The 23,941-nt window shown below is 38.3% G+C and overlaps 1 protein-coding gene across 1 annotated transcript in view; it reads right to left on the bottom strand.

Moving 5' to 3' along the window:
• Positions 1-596: 596 nt before the first annotated feature.
• The window catches only part of sema6bb (sema domain, transmembrane domain (TM), and cytoplasmic domain, (semaphorin) 6Bb), a 183,217-nt gene continuing 159,872 nt past the window's right edge, over positions 597-23,941 (bottom strand). The window contains exon 17 of the mRNA XM_028027955.1: positions 597-9,534. Coding sequence (XP_027883756.1) covers positions 8,627-9,534 — 908 coding nt within the window. The 3' untranslated portion in view covers positions 597-8,626. The remainder of the gene's footprint in view (positions 9,535-23,941) is intronic.

Raw genomic sequence — 23,941 nt, forward strand, 5'->3', positions numbered from 1 at the left:
TCCAGGCTGTAATTTTTGCTCCAGTAAATTATAACAAAGCTACTGTGCAATTACGTCATTTGCTTCAATAATTACAGTTGCATAGATTTTCATATTAGCTTCACTGTTTCCTAAGTTCTGTCTATTTTGTGTTTGACAAAGCTTTGAGTGGTGGCTGTGGAGTTTGCCATGCTCCAACAGCTGCCATTTATTACTTTGTTGGTTTAAACAGGTAATGATGGCTACTTTTAGAAAGGTATTTCCATCTGAGAAAGGATGTTCTACTTTGCAAAATGTATGTAAAACAAGTACTAATATTAAAGTTAATAAGCTTTAAAATGAATGACTCAGGATTCACTTCAAAATTAGTAAAAGTCTCATCTGTTGTTTTTTTGTAAATAAACTGGTTCACCTGATTAATGTACCTTATGTAATGTCATTAAATAAGATCTATTTTGCAGAATTAGCAGTTTTGTTCTGCTGTGCGCCTTTTAAAAAAAGGCGTGTTGTAAAATCCGTTATCCATACATTGCTGTAGAGGAACTCAATGTGCTACTGTTTTTACATTTTGCTTTAGCTAAATACAGGAAGTAAATAAAAAGTCAAAGACACTGCAGTCAATGATCACAACTTAGACAAGAATGTCTGAGTGGTTTATTAGAATAAGAAAATTAACACAGAGCAAAGTCTCCATGCGGAGTGACAGGCAGAGCTCGGGACATTGTGGTGGACGGTGAACAACTGCTGGAGTGAGTCCGGTTTTCATGTGCCTGCGTGTGTGTGCTGTGCAGCTGTCAGAGGGTGCATGCATGTGTTTGGCGTTCTGTGTGACAAGAGACACGTTTGTTTGCGGACACGAGCGCACACACCTGCATGTACGGTACAAATTCACACATCGCTACTTCAGTACACACACACACACACACACACACACACACACACACGGAGGCTGTGTTGTCATGCAGCTACTGCACTGAAATTACATGTAAGCATTTAGGTTATGTACACATAGCAGGGACATGTGTTGCCATCTGATGACAGCCATCTCAAAGCTCCCATTGCACCCAAACACCCTGCCTTTGGGCTGACTAGGAGTGCGGGAGTTCAGCCTCTGGTCGGGGCGACAGGATGACGGGGATCCTTCACAGTAGCAGGAGACTCCACATTAGTCTTTATAAGTTAAATTACTTCCTCTCTTCTTGTAATTCATAATTTAAACAGGACACAACACTTCGGTGCTCACAGTACTGCTTCATAATAATAATAATAATAATAATAAAAATAATGATGATAGTCATCAGGTTGAGCTTCATTGTCATCACTGAAAAAAATTCAGCACAGGAGAGAATTAAACCATCCCACAGAAGATTTAAATCAAATGTCTACCACAGAAAAACAAGTAAAAAAAAAAAAAGGCAAACAAATCATCAGTGCCGACTAAACACATATAAGTTCACAAAAACGCAAATGTCAACTGGAATCTTGCTTTTGTGCTTATTCCTGTTGCACGTTGGCTTGGATGGGAGCAGCTTGATGACGTGCCTTTCTAAAAATTTAGTCCCCGTCTCTGAACAACCGTTAATACGAAGAGGAACATGCAGACGGGGCAAGACGGCAGTTATCGGCTGGGGACTCACATTGCAGGGCCACATGGTGAAAAAACCCCAAACCCAACACACACAGCGGCACGGTGTGTTCAATGAGAGCAAAAACACAAGATGATAACAGCGTGTAAATGGGAATTTTGTGCATATGTGAAACAGAGAAGCTCTTTATTTTGCCTTGCAGAAGTATTCACACCAGTTGGGGATTTTCACGTTTTGCTAGTTTTCAACCACAAGCCAGGAATTTTAAGTATTAGACAAATCCATTGGTGCATAACTGTGAACTAAAAGGGACATGACACATGGTTTAAAAAAAAAAAAAAATCATATCTGAAAGTTTCAATGTGCATTTGCAACCAGTTCACTTTGTCCCCTTTATTCTAATACTCCCACATTAATTCAAATAGCTTTCAGAAGTTTTAATCTAAGTGAAAAATACGGCTGTACTGGAGTTTGGTTAAAAATGTTCAGAATAGTAAACACACAGCATAATTTAGACCAAATCTGGCCCAAAGCTAAAGTGGAAAATCTTTCACTGCCACAGGGGCAAAAATGTCCAGAATTAAAAATGTTACCCCACAGCTCTGTGTGGAGAAAGACTAGCACAGGTAACCTCCAACATATAATCACCAAACATCAATAAAGACACCACTATGTTTCACTGGTGAAACTGTGGAGATCCTTTTCTTCCTATTTTGGAAAAAAGGAAGAAATAAAGAAGGAAAGAAAGGGCAAATAACACATTCCTGTAGATTCGCAGAACTAGAGGAGTTGCAAGTAAAAAAACCTACAGCTGTAGTTACAGTTGAAAATGTAAATTGTAAAGATTTTCAAAAAGGATATATCCTTCACAATCCAGCCGCAATTACGCACTACTTTGTGATGGTCTGTTAAATAAAATGCATTGAAGTTGGTGCATTATGACAAATTGTCCTAAGGGTATGAATACTTATGCAAACCACTGAAAATGGGCCAAGAAAAAAAACTCCCAACTCAATCAGTGACGGCAAAGAAAAGCAATTTCTCACATGAGAAGCTGGATAAACATGTAAAAGAACAAGCTTAGCATTTAGGATTTGACATGAATTAAAGGAGGGTGGGAGTGTTACTAAAAAAAAATGCTGTTTTTGAATCATTAAGTTAACCTGCAGACCTTTAACACTGAAAAAACACAATGAAAACCCCGGCTTTTGCTTAGTGGAGATAATACGAATGGGTTCCCAGTCAAAGGGGCTTAAAAACACAAAGAGCAGCTGCTAGAAGAGAAGGAAGAGAAATGGGAATTACATGAAGTATGGAGAGATGAGGGAGGATGAGGGCTTTAATAAACATACTTGCCTCTATGAGGTTATACCTGAATACTTTAGCTGCCTTGTAATGTTGAACTAAAGTAATCAAATTGTGCAGTCGGTAAGATAACATCATGAAGTGCTCTACCTTTATTTGAACCGGCCTGTGTCGGGCTCCAGTTTCATTTCTGATTTAATTCAATTACATTCCCCAATTTGTCAAATGGGGTACTTGTGTGGGGGTGCATGTGCGTGTGTGGCTGGTGGTCTGTAAAGGGTCAGAAAGCGCTGGTTGAACGAGTAGCTCCCTCTCAGAGACAACCTGTCTGCAGCAATCTTTCTCAGGGGGCACATCAAGCCATTAGAGGGGCTTGGCGTGTACTTTGCCTCATCAAGCATGTTTAGTGAAACACCAGAAGAGATGCGGAGTGAGGACACGGCTGGGTGGGCACGCCGGGCCCAGATAAAGAGGCCACATTCAAAAACGCGCATATAAAGACCCAGAAATGGGAACACGGGATCAGGATGAGAGGCTGAGGTTTGCAGAGTGGAGCGGTCCTCGACACTAATGACCCGTTTCAGGGTCGAATGTGTAAAGCATACAGTGCGCTAATGTAGCGAGGGAGTAATATATTAAGATCACATTTGCCTGTCTGACCTCCTATGCTTGGTCTTGCTTTTATAAATCTTTTTAACGGGACTGCCTCATGTAATTTTTTTTCTCCACACATTCTCATTGTATATCAAATGAAAATCTTTCTCTCAGCTCGTGCCAGAGTACATTTTGAGAAAGGTTTGCATTTGGACAGGTTGAAGAACCACACTTCACATCCTACAGCCAAAGCTGGACTTCTTCCCATGCAGACTGTTGTTGCTGTCTGTGTTCTGGATAAATGAACGTATATTTCTTTCAGCATTCTTTATCATAGTTTCACACTGGCAGTACTGTTTCTGTAAGCCATCTCCAAGCTGTATGCCTCACAGCAATGCATGTTGTTGCCTCACAAGGTCCAAACCTCTTCTGCAGCAACATATTTTCAAAGCTCAAATTTTCAAAGTAAATTTTTCAAAGCTCTCACTGTAAGAAGCAGGTAAGCCTACCCTGTCTTACAAAACGTATTTAGCCAGTTTGACAGTGTGCAAATTTCTTCTTCAGAGGGTTTTTATTTTGATAAAGTTTGAAATCGGTTACATTATTCCTGCCTTTTACCAAAGATGTGTTTACACTGCTCATGACTTTCCTCACAGAAAGCTGGTAAGTGTAATGGATAGACAGAGAGTTTAACATTAAGCACCATTACGATGTCAGCAAAACCATTCCATTCTTGAGAGCTGATCATTTCAGACAGTATGAGAATCAGCCACACACATTTGTCATGTGATTTGTTATACAGGGAGTCTGAAAATGACTGCTTATACATTTGTAGAGTCTCGCATTGCTCTATGAAGTAGAGTTTATGCTTAATTTATTGACAGAGATAAGAATAAACTCCCATGTATTTATTACAACAGATTTATTTAAATAGAGAAATAAACTTAGGATATTTAGAGCAGCAAGCATATACTAAATGTGTATAACAGCGAGAAAGAGACCGAAGTGTTTTTTGCTTCCAATTGTCCTCATGCTGTGGTTTACGTTTTAGTTGAAATATGAAGCGACAAGGGAAGTGGTGAAGGCAACCACCACCTTTTGGCCAGTACAGCAGATGGTTACTATGGAGACTGAAGAAAGGCTTTGAACAGACTTCTTGGGCATCAAGATATTTGACGGGTGCTGCTCCTCATTTGGATGCTTATCGGTTCTAAAGGAAGACAATGTTTTATCAATATCCTGAAGACAAAAGAAATACAGTTTTTGTTTTAGTCAGTTTCTTAGTATTCTTGAAATTATAAATGAATGACTTGTGATCCATGGGTTTATTCAGCCTGTTTGTGAAAAATGACAGGTAAGTAAACACGGCGAATCGTAAGACATTTTTGAAAAGTTTTTTTTACTTCCAAATGAGAAAATAATGGTAGAGCAATGTCTGTATATTTAGAAGAAATATTATGTTTTGTATGCATAAGATAACACATGGCAACTAAATGAGTTCCTAAAACACATGCAATAAGAGGAAACTCTTAAAAGGAAACAAAAGATGCGATTTTATTTTCATAAAGGCCTAGGTTTTCTTTCCTCTTTGTGGACTGCGAGGGGCTCGTCATTTCACCCTTTCAAGAGTTTTTATTTTTGTAGTTTTCGTCATTTGATATCAAACTTTTTTTAGGTTATTATCCAAATGATTCTTCATAACAGCCATGCATCAGTTTAAACCTGCCACAGGATGTTTCACACAAATTATGGCTACTAGCATAAATAACGTGTGTAGTTATTGTTCTTTGATCTGACGTCATAATGTCTCATTTCATTGCATCAAATGGCCTGAAGAGGAATTAAAACCACCACCAGTCGATAGTGTGATTTAAGATGTTCTGAAAATATAACTGGAAAATGTAATTACATTATGTGAAATGTGAGGATTCTGTCAGAACTACGTATTATTCACAAAAAAAATACTTTACTGCCAACAAAAATAAACTGATAGGTTATGCCAATGGTTAATTGCATGGGAAAAACTGGTTTGCTTACATGAATGTAATTGAAAGAGGTTGAGGCAAAATAAAATTGGTACTATTAATATACCAATTGGTATATTAATAGTACCAATTGGTGAGGAGGCAGAGTGACACAAGGCTGTCTCTGTCACCAGGTTTCTCACTAATAAAATGGTTTGTTCTAGCTATTTTGGTCCCTCTGCATGTTACACCAGGCTGTTATTTTTCTACATTTTAATTCCACTATAACTCAGCCTGGGGGTCCGGTGCTCTTTTGCTCAGTTCAGTGAACCATCATATTGCCAAACAGCAGTGGCTGAAAACATGATACATTTTCCTAATTTACAGAAGAGTTTCAACATTTGGGTCAAATGTGCAGTAAATCAGAGGGAACAACTAGTCCTGAAACACAGAAACATATTTTCTGTGTTTCCAGAAAATGTTCATAACCTTTGAGATTCTTCACATCATGTTAAGACAAATTCTTGTGCATTTCTTCTGGATTTTATGACAAACACAAAGTAACACAAAACTGTGAAGTGGAAGGAAGAGGATATATGGCTTTCTCGTGCGTTTGTATAAACAAGAGTGAATCTATTCAACCCCCTTCATTCTGATATCACTAAATAAAATTCAGTCCACCTCTATTTTAGTTTGCAGTCTGCCATAAGCCACGTAAAAAGACATGGTGTGCTTGGTGGAAAACTAATGCTGAACGTCAATCTGATGGGACTTTTCCACAGTGAAGCTGGCTGGAGCTAATGAGACTAGCTCAGAGGTTCCCATCGGGAAAAAAACCTTTAAACATACAGCAAAAGATCTAATGAAATGCTTTGGGGTAGATTGGTCCAGTCAAAGTCCACTCCTAAATCCAAATGAGTAGGAAGATCTCTATCCAATCTGACTGAATTTGAGCAGATTTCTAAAGAAGAACAGGAACAAAATGTTAAAGTTGGTAGAGACACAGCTCAAAGAATAAAGGCAACAGGTGCTTCTAACACTTGCATCGAGTCATGGGACTGAATCCAAATGCATTTCCTACTTTTGTGGATTTTTATTTGCAAGACATTTTGAAAATGATGTAACATTTTTCTTCCACTTTGCAGTAACACACTACTTGATATTGGTCTATAAAATAAAATCCAAAAGCTTTGCTATTGTAATGAAACTAAATGTGGAAAAGTTCAGAGGGCATAAATAATTTTGCAAGGCAGTGTGCATTATTGAGTTTTTTTTTGTTTTTTTTATCTCAGTGACTTTACCAGACCCTTTTAAACTAAGCTGTAAATCATAAAACACACGTGGCTTTGTTATATTAACAATATCAGTCATGTAAAGAAAAAGCGCCAACTTGTTCTTCTATTACAGCAGGATTTCAGGCCCAATCTGATGCATTTTGCCTACATTTTGCAACAGCACACACTGCTCCCACACAAAGCAGTGACACTGTTAGTACCTATTTGTAAATGTAAGGCGGATGGGGTTGAAAAGATAAGAAGGGTGGGGGTGAGAGCGAAACTGATCAAAGCCGCTTCTTGCACTCAATATGAGCAACACAGTGATGTAAACAAGCCCTAAGAGACTTTCTCATACACAAGCTGACAGATGCAAACAGAGCTAAATACCACCTTTTACTGAACCCTGACCCAGATGGATTAAAGCTAAGCATATCTACATTTGAATCAAGAACGGATGAAAGCGGACAAAAAAAACCATAAAACATGAAAAGATCAGACAACGGAGTGAAAGAGAAACTCCACACCCAAGTGTGCGCATGACCATCTGTTTTCTTTATCTAGTTTTTGTTGGGAGTCACACTGAAAGGGAAAAAAAAGGGATGAAGCCACCAGGGATGACCATTGTGATGGTTAGCCGTGTCCTGACACTGACCCCCGCTGCAGCTTCAGGCCCCAGGTCCTCCCTGTACTGCCGACTGAGTGATTTGCCACGACCGTTGATCTACAGGAGATGCCCAAACCTGACTGGATGGAGCTGTAGCTCTCCTCATTGCTATTCTGCTACGCTGTGGTAAGTCAGATCCCTGACTCTTAATTGTTATTTGTGGCCGCAGTTTCTTCCTGCACCCGGGGCACAAAGAGGCTCAGTGTCGGCAAAAGAGACTGACTGGAGCTCCCAAGCGGCGGAGAATCTCCGCCTCGGTCAGATCGTCAGACAGCTCACATTCCCCTTCTTCAAATGCACCACGGATCCCAGGGAGGCCTTGTTTTGGGTCGGGTCAGACAGACCCAGGCATGTGGAGAGCCAGAAACTGTCCTTGTCTTTGTTGTAAAGACTTATATAAAAAAATACTTAAATTAGATAGTCCTTTTCTCGTCATTGTCATTCATTTAGCTAATTATTGCTTTCTCTTACTTCACCATGGCTCTGTACAGCCCTAACTAGCCATGATCAGCCACTTAACCTTCTGATTGGTAATCACACTTAAAATTACACACAATAAAATCATTTCTGTATAAACAATATTATCACCAAATTCATTATATAGCCATACTTCACAGTTAAGACAGGACGCTGGTTGGGATTGTTGTGGCCAAACACACACCCTTACATGATGTATGATTTCTGTCTTTTTCAAGGTCCTCTGGCAGAGCTACAACAGTTTTGTCTTATCTGAAATCCAAAATAAAGTACATCGTTGTCTGCTGGATGCCACTGGCACAAGACAACAGAGACAAAAAAATTCACCAAAAGAAGATCCGATCAATGAACAAAGTGGTCAAGGGGGGCCTGTCACATTTGTCCTTGCGAGGAATATTGTTTTTTGTTGTTGTTGTTTTAGGTATAAATCCTTCAGTTGTCCTTTCAAGAAGGTTCCTATTTCTTCGTGGCCCCACTCTTTACCTTCCTGTGAGACTTGTTGTGTCAGAGCTATGAACTGTGGGTGGCACACCACAGGTTATGAACAGAGAAACTCAATGGTTTGAGAATTATCTCAACTTTCAACTCTTTTCTCTCTGCCTCTCTCTGCAGTTTGCTGAATGACGTCAGAACATTGAATGACAGTGAGAGAGGACAGAAAGGATAAGGTCGGATCAGGACGGCGAGTCTGAGGGGTGGATATTTTCCAGTTTTCTATTGGCAGGAATGTTTTTTTTTTTTTTCCAGAGAGCTCAGCATCAACGCTCACTTGACTTCACCTCATTGGCCACTGGGGGCGTGCTCTCCCATGTTCTTCCCCAGAAGGTGGCTGAATTCAGCCAGCTCTCCCAGACCTCGAGGTCCGTGCACGTCTGGCCTGATGAGACCCTGGCGCTGGGCGTAATAGGGCATACCGTTGTTGCTGTTGTAGTTGAGCGCCTCATGACTCCAACGAGGCTCTCCGTAGTCCACATGTGGGGTGGGAGCAGAGACCACCCTACGTCGATCTGGCGAATCCTGTGGTGTGGCAGGGTAGATGTACTCTCCTGCTGAGTTCCTCAGGCTGCCGGTGGGACGGCTGCCTCCATGCTCCCCTCTTTGGGTGGCAAGGATGAGGTAACGCTGGCGATCAGAGTGTGGGGGCAGCACCACCTCGCCGGGATCCTCTATTCGTACCAAACCCCCTCCTCCGCCGCCTCCATGCAGAAACTTGGAGCTCAGGTAGATGACAGCGTTGCCAGGGCACGGGTTTCCCATGGAGGTGAGGAAGGTCTGGCTCTGGTCCCAGTCGGTGTCTGGGAGGCGCATGACTCGTTTCTGCTGCAGCGGGGTCTGCTCAGGAGTGGGCAGTAAACCTGGGTCAATCTCTCCTTTAGGCCAAACGTTGGGCATCACGAACAGGTTATCTGGCTGCGAGCGCCGTCTCTCGCCTCCGCTCGTTCTGGTCACGCTCATCACTGAGCCGCTGCGACCCTGGCCTATCATGGTCTGCTCTTTATCATTTTTGCGACGGGCGCCGTTGGCTCCAGAACCACGGGAGTTCCTATGGCGGTGGCTCATGATCCAGCAGACAGTGAGACCAGAGAGGATGGCACCTGTGGAGAAGGCTGAAACGGCAGACACCACCAGCAGATTTACAGACACCAGGCCATCCGGCTCCTCGATGAAACTCTCCTGAAACAGTATTCCTGCAGAGAAAGATGCAACAACACACAGACAGAAGGGTCATCAGTCAACTAGTGAAACCATCTTAATGGCGTAAATATTTCCTGTATTAAACTTGTGGGAGTTAATGAACGGCCAAATAAAACGACTTACTTTCTCCCTTCCCTCTGTGGGTGGTAATGAGCATATGTTTTCCAGCCAAGGTAGCTCTGTTTAATTGCCTTCATTACATAAAGTGGATAGTGATTTTAATGGCTATAATAACTGTCTTCCTGATTGAGAATGGCTCTCAACCGTAACATGTTTTGCAACATTAGCTTTACAGGGAGAAGCCAAGTCTGGCAGTAATGGTGAGTAATAATCAAATGTTTTCATTTCATGAAATCTGCAATGTTTACAGTAAACAACAGAGGTGAGGGCAACTACGTGCAACTTCATCTACAAAAATTCAGTTACGGAAAACTGCATCATCGCTCTCTAACTGAATTACATTTAAATTGAAAAACTGACAAATTACTTTGGCACCGAATTAAATATTTGAAAAACACTTTGGAACAAAAGTGAACATACACTTATTGGTTCTTACACATAAGTCTAAATGACATATGTGTTATCTGCACACTAATTGCAAAAATATTAATATAAAATGACCTGTTAAAGGAAGAGCTGCGTAGGTAATGAATCATCTGACGAATCATCTGTTTTTCTTTATTGTGGCCTCACAAACAGCTGTCAGCATAATTATACTCAGCATTACCACTTATTTGAGCAGCTGAGGTGATTTCCTCAAAATAGCAGCACAGACAGTGCAAAGGGTATTAAATTCTAATGACAAATGAATAAAAAAATATTTTAATTAACTAAATCTTGAGAAAGAAGCTGATTAATGGAGGTGAACCAGGCCAAATTAGAGGCAATGACTTCATAGTCCCACCGATGAAGCACACATCAAAAACCTTTGTTGATGCATCATCGGATTTTGTTTTGCACAAAGAAGAATTCAAAATATAAGACAGTGCAAAAATAATTTCTAAGAAAACGACACAATAGTAAAAGAGCTCATTTCATTTTAATGAATATTAACAGAAGCAAATTTTTGTCAGCGAACTGAGTCAGAATGAAAGAACTTCAAAGTCCCAAAGGTGAAGTCCAGAAGTGGGGGAATAATAATAATATTAAGGGATGGGGTTTCATGTTTTAAAAATGTATCAAACCATTTGCAGATCACAACACAAATAATCATGGATATGCAAAAGTATTACCTGACTAGATTATTGGAAATAAAGATGCTGAGGAAAACTGATTCTGCCAGAAGAATATAAACAGTATAGAAACAACAAATGTCTGCTTACAGAAATACTGCTGCATTAAGATCATTTACAAATACTGCAAGCTGACAGTGAGCTGACAGTTTGAATTATTTGATATGCATAAGCAACATCTGAGAAATGGCCATTATTAGAACATTTGTTATATTGTTACGGATGTTTTGTCCACTGTTTTATCTTTACCATTTAGTTTATTTTATTATAGGCTGGTGTTATCTCTAGTAAATATGCTAACCTTTTTCTTTTAAATCATTGCACTGGAATAACAAATGTCTGCTTTTCATGTCTTGAACATTTATCAGTGTGTTTATGGATGAAGGATATCACATGTGCAAATGAAAATATTCTATATCATCTTTACACAAGTACATTTAATGAACTCCCTCTTTGTGAAAACGCTTATGAATTATTGAAGACAAGACTACAGTGAGACCACAGCACAGGCTGCCAAGGATCAATTAGAAAAATGCCAGAAGAAAAGTTGTTTTTTTGGCTCCACAAGCTCCTGGGACCAACAGCGGTGAATACAATGAAATTGTGCCAAGGGAAGCAGATTGGAGAAAAGCAGATGAGGAAAAGAGGGACGAGTTACAAAGAGAGAAAGAGAGATAAAGAGAGGGAGAAAGACAGAGTAGCCTAAAGCAAACTTGAGCATTTGGGGGCTTAGACAAACAGTAGTAATAGTTGTTAAATTACAGCAGCAATAGTGGCAGAGGCAAAGTGTCTCCACAAGGACAGGAAAATAAATCCTTTTTCACAGAAAATTAATGGATATCATTAATAGGAATTGGAAACCACTTACTCACTAACCTTATGCAGAAAAAGCCAGGGCAGAGAGAAGGAATGAAAGTATTCAAGGAAATAGTCATATTTTTTTTTTAAATAAACAAACCTCTTTTTTTTATGGTTTGATGAATTATTTTTTAATGGGGACTCGGGAAGTTGTTTGTGTAGAAGATCCTGCAGTGAGAGTTGGCCCGGTGGGTAATTAATGTGGCCTGTGGCTTTCTAATGTAAAGTGTTACTCTAGACACATCGGCATTAAGCTAAGGAATGGTAGATTAAACCCTGTGAAAAAACCCTTAAACCGCTGCGCCGCATCAGAGGTGATGTTGTACATGTTAAGCTGTTAATATATGCACAAGAAGGAAACTAAGAATTAATGCCGATTGTATATGTTCTTGTCTGGGCCCAGACCTGAGATTCTATAAGGAGCAATTACTGTGATGGGAAAAATACATACCAGGTATAATAACACGGTGAAGGAGGAAGCCAGAATCTACAGAAGCAGATTCAAGAAATGTAAATGTTTCTCCCCCCAAGTAATTTAATGTAATTACCATGGCAGCACAACAACATACAGTAACCCTGCTTAGGATTCAAACCACAGCTGCATCCTGTGGGATTAGAGAGTCATGAGTACCTCTAATAATAAGAGAAACACCAAGTAAATAAATGAAAACTATTTGGATTTTGAATTAAACTGAAGGTTTTAATCTAACTTAGTTTAGCTAAAAATCACAGTTCGTCAATTATGGAAAATAAAGATCATGAATCATTGTCTACAAGACTACAAGGCAATTATGATTTCAGCTAAAAACATTCATTTGCTTTAGGGTTCTTGTGTAATGTGCAAGTATCAAAATAACAAAGCCTATCCTTAAACTCAAAGAGTGTGAAGGAAAAACAAAAATACTTCATTTGTAAGTGGCAACTATCTTAGTTGATCAATGAAGATCCTTTTCACATCTGATTACAAACCTTCAATTGAATTTTATCAGTTGCTTCACTGTGACTCTTCCGGTTTTTCTTCTCCTGGCTAAACTTTTCACTCGAAGCCGATCGATTTAAAATAACTCTACCAGTTCTCATAAGAAGACTTGTACAAGCTTGTTCGTGGCTTCGAGCATTTTGTTTCTCTGTAACTTGTTTGAAACATTTACCAAGATTCTACTGCCGGTGATTTCAAGCAGGTATGCAAACGTTTTATTACAGTTAGAATACAGAAAATCCAGACTGACTTCAAAATGTGAACCTCGTTCTTGTTTTAAAATCACTGGATGCTCTGCTAAATAAACCTGGGTGCAAATTTATTAAGGAATTCATGCCTGTGAAGATAAAAATAAATAAATAAAATAAAAAAGCAAGAATCTGAAGGAACACATTTGTTTTACTCCTGTTTTCCATTACAGACTCGTTCACATTTGGACAAAGCACATGATTAAGCATTCAAACTATTACTCCTTAAAACAGCGTCAAGTGGTTTGGACAATCTTACATGTGTCATTTCTGGTAAGAAATGAATGTGGACACTATTTATCACTTTTCCTTCTGCTACAAAATGCTAGGAGCTTCTGTGGTAGAAGCACAGCTTCCAGCCTGTCAGCATGATTGCATCTGCGAAATAGTAACAAAAGAAAAAAAATGAACATTTCAGTGAGATGGTGTTATTAAATATGTCTCAATCGCTAGTCCTCAAACAAAACATTGGGCATCTTTTTAAAAAGGTCTGCACCGTTGTTAGCATTCCTGTCAAGGGGGCATAAAAACATCACGACATTAAATGTATTAGTATTTATTTATTACAAGTATTTATTTTTAAAAAGGTCAACATTTTTAATTAGTGTCGTCTCAAGGAAATTTAGATGGATGAACATTTTCTGTTTTTCTTTAGTCAATTTCACTGTTGAGCTTTTTATTCAGAACCTAAAAGCATAACTGCCCACTAAAAGCCAAGATAACAATGACACAGACATTTCTTAAGCCTTTTATCCATTTTGTGTCACCAACAATTGGACCTCAGAGTTCAGACAAAGGATCCTCAACGCTGTCGATGCAAATCAACATCTTCAACAAGTTTGCCTTTCCAATTGATCGAAACCTGCCGTAAATCAACAGGCCATGTTGGTGAATCAATATCCTTCCAGCTCTAATTACTCCTTTATTACCAGACTGATAAGAGAGGATCCGCATGAAAGTGGGTTGTAGTTATTGCTTGACATGACAAGAACATTTTAGTTCTTCACCTCATCAGAGGAATCCTGCCCTATATTTCCAGTCATATTTTATCAGGGGATTAAAATGAATTTATGCAAAATTTGCTTTTAATTCACTCTTTTGTGTGATGCCATGACCCTTTCTTCCCTAATTTCTTTTCACATCAACTCTCCTTTAAGTTTAGCACCACTTCTGAATATTAATTTTTAGAAGAAAAAATGAAATCCTCTTGAAGCTGGCCCAGGGTAATAGATTTAAAAATGTGCTTTAAGGTATTTAGTAAAATGTTTCTCTGAGGGTTCCTTTTCTGACCAGCATGATTCACAGTAACTCAAAAGTATGGCAACTTCTTCCCACTATTGTTTGCAGATAAAATGTGTTTGTTTTTTTTAAGTACGGTATTTGATAGATTTAAGCTTAAGTGATAAATATTTGGTTAACTGAGTGTTACTTTTCTCTTTAAAAATTTCAGTAGAGTCTTGGCATGAGCAAAGACTTTCTGTGAAGGGGCTTGCAAACGTATTCATACCCTTTGAACATCTTGAGTCTACCAGGTTTTCACATGTAGAGACTGAATTTTCTGCTCAGGCTCAGTCAGATCGGACGCAGAGTGATGCTTCTAATTTTCAATTAAATTCAAGTCTGGTTTTTGGCTGGACCACACTAACGCATGAATATAATTTAATATAAACCATTATGCCCTGCGACAGGCTGGCGACCTGTCCAGGGCGTACCCCGCCTCCCGCCTGGAACGTAGCTGGAGATGGGCACCAGCGACCCTCCCGACCCCATTAGGGACAAGGGTGAACAGACAATGGATGGATGGATGGATAAACCATTATGTTATACAGGCTTCATCACCACAGCATGATACTACCACAGCCGTGTTTCACAATAAGAATTGTTTTGCAGAGTTTGGTGTCTGACAAATCTAACATAGTGCTATAATTACAAATCTGACAAGAACACATTCCGCTGTGTCCTTTACACGGCTTTCACAAAAACATGTTCCTGTTTGCAAAAACTGGAAACAGTTTTGCAACAAACCTTCCTGCTAGACAACGCGCGCAACAGTGCTTTGTGTGTTCAGAGTTTGGGATACTGTTTTGAAATCTCTTCTAACCTTTTTAATAACGTTCTTCCTGAATGATTTCCTGACTCACATTAGTGAGTCTTCATGATAATCTTTAATGTTCTTCAACTAAACTCAAGCCATCACAGAACAGATGTATTTATACTGATATTAAATTACACGCAGGAAGATTTTATTTATTTTATAGGTGATTTCTCTAGGCAATTAATTACACTTGATTTTATTTAATGGGTAGTGCAGAAAACACTTCTGTGATCACTAATGTATGAAACACTTCAGAATTTTTATTTGTGCAGCTGGAAAATATCCATCACTTTATCGTTCTTCTTCACATGTATGTACTGCTATTTATTGTTCTGCCACATCAAGTCTCAATAAAACACGTCAACATTTTTGCAACGTGACAAATTGTGAAAAGGTTCAAGGCGTATTAAAACTTCACATGTTTCTGTAGAAAAATATCATGGTTTCCAAATATTGTTAAACCTTAATTTAAAATTCCCCCTCAGTCTTTTTTCCTCAATATGATCACAAAGTCAGCTCTTGGTTGCTGGGCCTCATTGGCTAAATGCTTTGTTTTTCTAATAGTTCTGCAGCCATCATTCTATTTTAAAATCTATAAGTTTGGCTCAAAAGTAGCTTTTTTTAGCTTCTAAAACATCCCGTTTTAGAAGTTTCTCTCCCCAAATCTGCAGATGTAACACAAAAAAAATCCATCTGCTGGTTAAAACAGATACAAATAAAAAGAGGTAAAGAGTGTCAGGTTTAACTGATTGACAATAGAGCTTTGTCTACTTTCTAAACCAAAATGAAAAGGCCAAAAGCACAGACCATTTCAGAGAGAGAAAATTAATGACCACAAATCTGCAATCTTTCACACACACACACACACACACTACATCTGGAAATGCTCTGCAGAGGTTATAGATGACATTTATCTCCACTGTAGTTCAGGGTTGCTGTGTGACACTTTTGATTAAGTTCTGCATACTGCAATAACAGTGCTGTCACATTCACACAGGGGGAATGGTTCTGACTAAAATGGAGACAAACTGGTTCAGCGTTTCCTCCTGTGCGTGGACACCCCATTATCCCAAACTTATGTTTTTTCTTGGATGAACAAAAGCTAAGCAAACATTTATAGCCAATGGCTAAAAGTTATGTGCAACATGCACAGATATTTGGCAGCATGTGTGTGTGTGTTGTTGTTGTTGTGACACATTTCTGTGCTTGCTACCAGAGGTGAGAATAAAAACCGCTGGCTGGGCACTCTGTCCTTCCACAACTTCTTTCCCAATCCCAATGGCTTGTTAAAGCTTAATGGAAGCCAACAGGCTGTCTGTCAGCCCGACGAACACTGAGCTGTTTGTCTCGAGGTTTCTAGCTCCAATTACAACATAACGAGGAGAGGAGAGGAACGGGGAGGCAAGCCAAGGAGAGGAGAGAGATTTTTACACTGTGTGTGCTGAAAGGAATTGGGAGGACAAGTGAGGAAATGAGACAAAAGAGATGACACAAAAGAGTTGAGAGTACAAGAGGAGGATTCAGCCAAAGAAAACAGCTCGGGCAAAAAAAAGAGCAGATAGGAGATGATTAAAACAGTGAATGGAGCGAGAAAGGCAACACACGAGCAAAAAGGACTAAAAGCACAAGAGCTCGAAAAGCTCCATAGCTACAAACAATACCTAACGTCAATTTGCGTAAGTATAGTTTTACACCAGTTAACATTTAAAACACAAGGACTCTATAGTTTAATACCTAGTTTAGTTTTTCCTTTTTCTTGAAATACCTTTCTCTATGTATGTTGTTTCCACCTTCACCTTCTAAATAGTCTCTTCTGATATCTCTCTTGCAGCCCATTGATACCAAATATATTGGCACGAAGGGAACAATTTCACATTCCAAAAACATGCACATGTCAATCTGTGCATGATTTAAACTGTTAAACTAGCATAAGTATTTGTATAACTAACTTAAAACAGAAAAAGGACTTCATTATACTTTTAATATGCCTCCATATTTTACATCTCAAAACATAAAAATTCCCCACAAAACTGATTTATTGTAGTATGTGATACGATTGTTAAATCACTGACTGGTTTTATTGCGTATTCTACCCATAGCAAATAATAGCTTCAGGATTACAACATATAACCTAATAAATCTTTAATACCCATTATCCCTTAAATGTGTCACCTGCTTACCCAGCAGCTGGTGATATAAAGGAAAACCTTATGAAGAGGACTATATCTACTCAAAGGTTTTATTTCCAATATAGAAAGTCAATGTTTTCTGAGAAGCCCTTAGTACAATATCTGACATGGCTGCAGTGTATAACTCAAGTTGTGACCTTTTTTAAAAGCTCTTGTGAGGTTTTTCCCTCATTAAACCAGACTTAAGCAGCCCTGCTCAAGGGCTGACAACATCACCCTTTACTGTGAATGCTTACTGAGTGGGAAGACTCAACGTTTGCAATATATAGAATTGGGAATGTGTCAATTAAAGGAACCTCAGAGGTATGAAAAACTATTTAAAAGGAAGATGCATTTCTTAAGATATGAAGATCTAAATGAATGAATTACATTTAGACTGCGGAAGATTAAGAGAGAGCAACACTTAAAGCAGATAACAGACTAAATATTGTATATCAAAGTTTCTGTGTTTTATTACTTTGAGCTCTCATCCCCTGTCTGTTTAGTAAACTGATGGATTTAAAATGTCAGACTTAAGGTAAGGAAATCATTTTGTTTTTGCTTTAAATAACTATCACATATGTGGTGTGTCATCATCTGAGCTCCCAATATAAATAATAATAATAATAATAAAATCCTTATTTTTGTTTTATAACCGCTTATACTTCTTGTACATATACATGCATACAAACTCAATAAGCTTCTTAAAATCCATTTTTTGTACATGGGTGAGGTTATGTGAAATCACCTGCTTGGCCACTGCTTTGGCTTTGATTACAGATTGGGAGGGCAGGTGCTAACTAATTAATCTGAGAGCTATTCTGAAGCCGCCTACGGTTCGATAGGTTTCTTAATCAAAAGCCAGACCTGGAAACTTTTATTCACTTTCACAGCTAGAATACATGTATTACAATCAGGGCACATCAAACTCGAACAAAGAGACTTCACAGCGTCCCAGCGGACCCGTCGGTGGCATAAGCACACACTTCTAAGCTCGATAGGCTACGACTGTGTCATGGAGCAGCAAGTGATCTGAAGGGCTTTCATCTCCACAATCTACCATTTCCATGCATAATGCTAATGTGTTTATGTACGGAGTGGAAGAGGGATGCACATGCCAGACCGCGTGCACTCCACTGTGAATATGTTTGCATTGATGCAGGAATATAAGTGTGTTAATAGGTAAGAGTGTGCAGTGTTTCCATGGCTGAGTGACTTTGCTCATTATCCTCCTCTCCTTATTCTTTGCTTAAAGGCTGCCTCTTGGTCTTTTGGCCACATTTTTGTCCTTTCTACTTTCTTTGTCTCAACAGGCCTTGTAAATATATTTTCCATCTACTTTTATTTCTCCATCACACAACACCAGACAGTTCCTCTCATGTTATCTGTCAAACTAAGACTGATGTGTATTATTTAAGTACGGAAACAAACTAATAAAGAATAAAGCTGCTTTAAAAAAAATTATCTCAGTTCCTTACTTGGACAAATCCCTGGTTGCACATAAACTGTGTTGACTATCGGGATGACGGTAAAATCCTTTATGGCCCTTCGCTGACAGCGTTTTTAGAGCTGGGCTTTAAAAAGTTTCTGGTGAGTTCTGCAGTAGTCTGTTAGCAAAAAAAATACATAAAATAAAATAAAAAATAATAAGGTAAAGAAAAAATGTATTCACCCTTTTATCCTGTCAGACGTGCCTTGGCTGATCAATATGGTGAAACATTTATGCACACCAGCCATTCATGTGTTTATAATTAAAATTCTGTATAATCTGCACTAGAAAAACACAGTCTTGATAGATTCAGGTCTTCCTCAGGGTTTATTAGCAGGGGTAGATCAGGCTGAGAGTCAAGGTTTGCTATGATGACTACATAATCACATACCTGCATGACTCTCCTATTGCCCTTACATTCCTCTTTAGCATATTTCACTTCTTCCAGCTACCCAGAAGAGCTTAATTATTAATTCAGCCTCATTTATGTTTCTTTTTCGTCTGTAGAGAGTATTACATATTTGCTTCAGGCCAGGCTGTGTGTTAAAATCATCGGGGAGGGGGGTCAGCCATGTAAACAAAAGGTAAAGGCTTTATATTTTTCCCTTTAGAAGGCTTTTCATGACGGGTTTTCAGTGCCTGGCCTGCACTCAGGAATATGTGGATTCAATTATATCAGCAGACCTTTTTAGTTTGTTTTCCCAAATCTGGTCAATCTTTTTAAAGGGAGTCTTAACAAGTAGTTTCAGCTGAATCTTATCCAAGTAAAGCCACCAGATTGTGGTGGGCAATGTGGTGAAAGAAATTGTTTTATGTGCATATTTGCAAAAACTTTGATTGGGTTTTTTCAGTGGGAGGCAGTGTTATTTTTCTTTTTACAGTGACTCTTAAAAGTGAACAAACTCTTTTAAGAACCCCGGGTTTCTAGACAAATACAAAATATTTCAAATGTCCTCCTACCTGTTTTTGTGGAATGTATCCTGTTAAATCAAACTGAAATTAAACTAATTTGTTAGGGGAATGTGTGTAAAAAATAAAGATATAATAACCTGCTTGAAAAAGTATGGACACTCACGCTTTACAGAACCAACTACTGAATATTTTCAACATTTGTTCTTTTTGGGTACACCCCCAACATGAGTTATAGTGAATCTGATTATCCAGAAATTAAGATAAACCATCTAAGAAGATTCTTCTTTATATTTACCAATTTACATATTTTTAAAGCCAGAATTTGCAAAAAGGTAAAAAAAAATATATATATATATATATATATATATATATACATATATATATCCAGAACATCTCATCATGCAAAGGTATCAGCAAGAAGAAGGGCATAAAAAAATTATAGCGCATCACAAGAAATAGTGAGGATGTTTTTTTTTTGTCTTTTTAAAGAAAATTTAGAAAATGCTGCAAAGCAATGACATTGGTGAAACTGGACTTTTCTTCCAAATGGGTAAAAACAAGAGACCAATAGCAACGATGAAAGTGCTTCATAGGAATTTCTGCCAATTACTGACTTTGTTCTGTAGGAGAGAAAATCTTGAATTTTCTCTGTATTTTGCATAAAGGGCTTTTCTTTCAAAGAAAACATCCAGGCTGGATAAAATACTTTAAAATTTTAAGTTGCACAGATAAAGGGAACAATATTCAAGCTATCCAGAAGGCAGCTGGTCGACAGTTCTCCTGTTTCTTAAAGTTGTCCCTCAGTTTTGAACATAAGTTGAAGTTATCACACTTATGAGCTGACGTCAGGACAGTCAAATCTAATCTACATTACAGCCCAGTGAGCATTTACGTAATCAGGTTATTGTGGTTTTTTTTAAAGGTCTTTCTTTCATGATCAATGATTATTTGTGGAAAAAGGTTGGAAGGGATTCAACACAGTCTCCCTTTTAAAAGCTATCAAATATAAAATGATGCAAGAATTACATAGTTGGCTGTGTAAACGTGAATGCATATGGTGTAGAGCTACAATAAATATTTTAAGATATGTCTAAGGGAATGAATTAAAATGTAGGTCTGCATCAAATTAGTCTAATGATCTGCCCCCTAGGGTACATTTTTCTCATTCTTGACTTAGGACCTAAGTTTCAACATAATCTCTCCCACCTGCTAGAACCATATATAAAGTCAGAATCATAAAGCTTTCAACAACAAAAACACACATATGCCAACAGGAGGCATGCCATCTGGTTGGCTGACTGAACTGCTCTCACCTCCTTCTTTCCACTGTTTGCCCGCCACCTTTGGTAATTTACAAATCACTTTTAATGAGATCTCTCCTCTGTGACCCGAGGCCAAGATACCTTTGAGTGGACATGCTATCAGAGTGCGCTACTTGAGCTCAATAATCGCTCAGGATCAGTGCGCTTGTCTAGACCTGGGACTACACAGAGCTTCAGCTGATCAATACCGAGGTACACTGGTAAACTCCAAGGTTTTAAGTTGACAGGAAAGAGCTGATGGAAAGATGAACAGAGGAAAAAAGATCAGGAGAAGTGACAGACGGACAGAAGAGGATGTGCCACAGAGAACAGAAGCATGCACGCGGTGAAAGCCAATGAGAGTGTGGAGGAAAGAGAGTGAGACTCGTGAGAATGAGTGAAAGCCTGAGAGTAAGTGGAAGTGTGGAAAGAAGGATGGCAGTGTTGTTGATATGCTGCAGAGTAGAGGGATGAGTTACTTAATGCAGAGTTATTCAAACTCATCTGGAGGTTTTTTGCTTTAGTGATAGAAAAACATTACGACAGGAGTGAAAAAGAGTCCTAGAACCCTACATATCACATTAAAGGACTCTCTTAAGCTATTTCCCAGTGCCATCAAGACCTACCCTCTACCAACTGTGCAACATCTGTCACCCAGGAGGGTTTATAATCATAGATAGGTAAAAAGAAATCTCTGAAATGAAAATAGGATATATCACAGCTTCTGAGTGCTTAGGTTAGCATAAAATGGGTTTTGGGTAAGTGTTACTGTCTAAAATCATTTGCTCATTGACGGTAAACTCTAGAGATATTTTAAGATAAGTTTTTATAACATTATCCAACTTTTAAAGTTTACATACAGTAAGACTGCAATGCATTTAAATAATTTGGAAAATTCCAAGTGATGATGTGATTGCTTTGTAAGGATGATTACGAATGTCCTTAAAGGGCTGGTTGTGGCACAAAGCATTGACAAAACTGATTTTGAAAAAAACTTTTAAAATATGAATATATAGCCGTCTCTGTGTTTAATGAGTACTTCTTAAAATTAAATAATATTGAACATATTTTCACATTGATGTAATTTGGCAGTATGCTCATAAAAACTGCTTTGATGTGTGACATAAAAATATTTAAGCACATGTTATCTAGACCTATAGTTCTTGTCTGTAGGTATAAGGCAAAGTTTGGCCACATTTGGGGTATTCTTGTTCCCCTGAAGTGCAGAGTAAATTCAGTTTGATGGTCTGATCAGCCAATAATATTTTGGTTTACAGTCAATTATTATAGGAGATCCAGCTGTCACTTCAAATTGAAGACAATCCATAAAAAGAAATGACCTGTTGAAAAGGTTTGCATACTACAGTCATATTCAATACATCAGAATATTATTGAAAAGTCAACTTATTTTGATGACTCAATTCACTAAGAGAAAACAGATTAATAATAGACTGATGTTTTCAGATTTGTATATTTCTGTTACTTGCGATGATTTTCTGCTTGAAAACACAAAATTTAAGATTTGAATATTACATCAGACCAACAAAAACATTCTTAATTCAAAACTGTGGGCTTCATAAAAAGTATTTTTTACAAAGGTGATTAATGTCAAAATGTACTTTTAATCTCACAAGTGGGACTCACTGGAATGCATATTATTTTTTTTTATTATGACTGAATAAGCTGTTTTTTAGTTTGTGACTTGTAGACATTTTTGGTTGGCCACTGGGAAGTATGAACTCGGCTTACAGCTTAATGATTAACTCAGGAGGTTCTGGTGTTGGAAGAAATTTATGGACCGATGCAGCAGTGTGGAACTGAAAAAGCGTTGCTAGTACAAACTGTTTAATTAAAGCCACATCAAATAAAACAACAGGTGGTTTTAAGCCAACAAACAAAATGACACTTGAGATCATATGGGTAGGATATTGGCAGATTTTAACTATTTAAATGGATTTAGTTCAACTAATAAATATTAATAATGGGAAACCTAATTTATTTTTGATGCAGTAATTTGAGCCCTATCAGAATCTATTAGCATCTGCTACAAACTAAGTATTTAAAGTAGGACTGTTGCAGGGTGACTATTGGGTTTTGGGGAATTAGGAAGAGAAGGCCCAACAATGTGAAGCAGGGCTTGTTATTGATATCAAGCCATGCTCAGATTGCTCATCTCCTGGTGTGGCATTGTTTTCTTTTGGGTTCTGGAATACACAATCCTCATTTAATTGGACACTTTGAACTAACTTGGACAGACAAATCTAAAAAATGCAGTAGTGTAGAGAGTGCCTTAAACAGCAGCATAATGGTGCTACAAGAAGAGACCAGTTCTGTCTATGCAGAACATTCAACGCAATTAGAAACTTAGTGCAAGATGTTGCACATATTCAACAGGTCTTGAGTGTTTTTCTCTCATCATAATCTGTGTAGTGGAGCAACATCAGAACAGATGACTCAATAAAATCTCGGAAGGTAAACGAGGCTGAGTCTGTGGTGTGGACAGCTGCACAGAGACCCTTGAGCTCTCTCGAAGCAGAATATGGCAGGAGTTGGCAAGCATTGTGGAAAACATTGCACAACCTCCACACAACATGATGATAAAACCATGAACGTTTCTTCAGCTGCAGATCTGTTTAGCTCTGCTGCAAAATAAAAACAGCCCCGATGGTCATTCCTGCCCACAGCTATGGCCCTAAAGACTTTTGAAAAAATATTCAAAGCATTAGTTCATTTTATTTTAATTAAAAATGTATATTCTGATAATTATGTGCGCACCAACAATATAACATTCCCCTAGGGAATTGAGATTTTTTTTTCTTTTTAATTAAGTACAAATAGGAAACAACTACTATGTTTTTGGTTCAGATAAAAAAACAAACTTGCTTTATCTACCGCATTGCAATCAGAGAAAATGTTTTTCTTTCCTGATAACTGTCCTTAAGGTACTCTTTACGGCATTTAATGATTGCTTTTACAAATGAAATATTATGAAAGCAATGTGATATAACTGAAACTCTTTCTTCTGAAAAGTTACAAAGCACTGTGGGGACATTCCAATAATTTCAGGATTTATTTCACAATCACAAGATCACATCTAGGATTTACGTACCCGAGCTAA

Source organism: Xiphophorus couchianus, chromosome 9 (genome assembly GCF_001444195.1).
Source record: "Xiphophorus couchianus chromosome 9, X_couchianus-1.0, whole genome shotgun sequence".
Classification (NCBI taxonomy): Eukaryota; Metazoa; Chordata; class Actinopteri; order Cyprinodontiformes; family Poeciliidae; genus Xiphophorus; species Xiphophorus couchianus.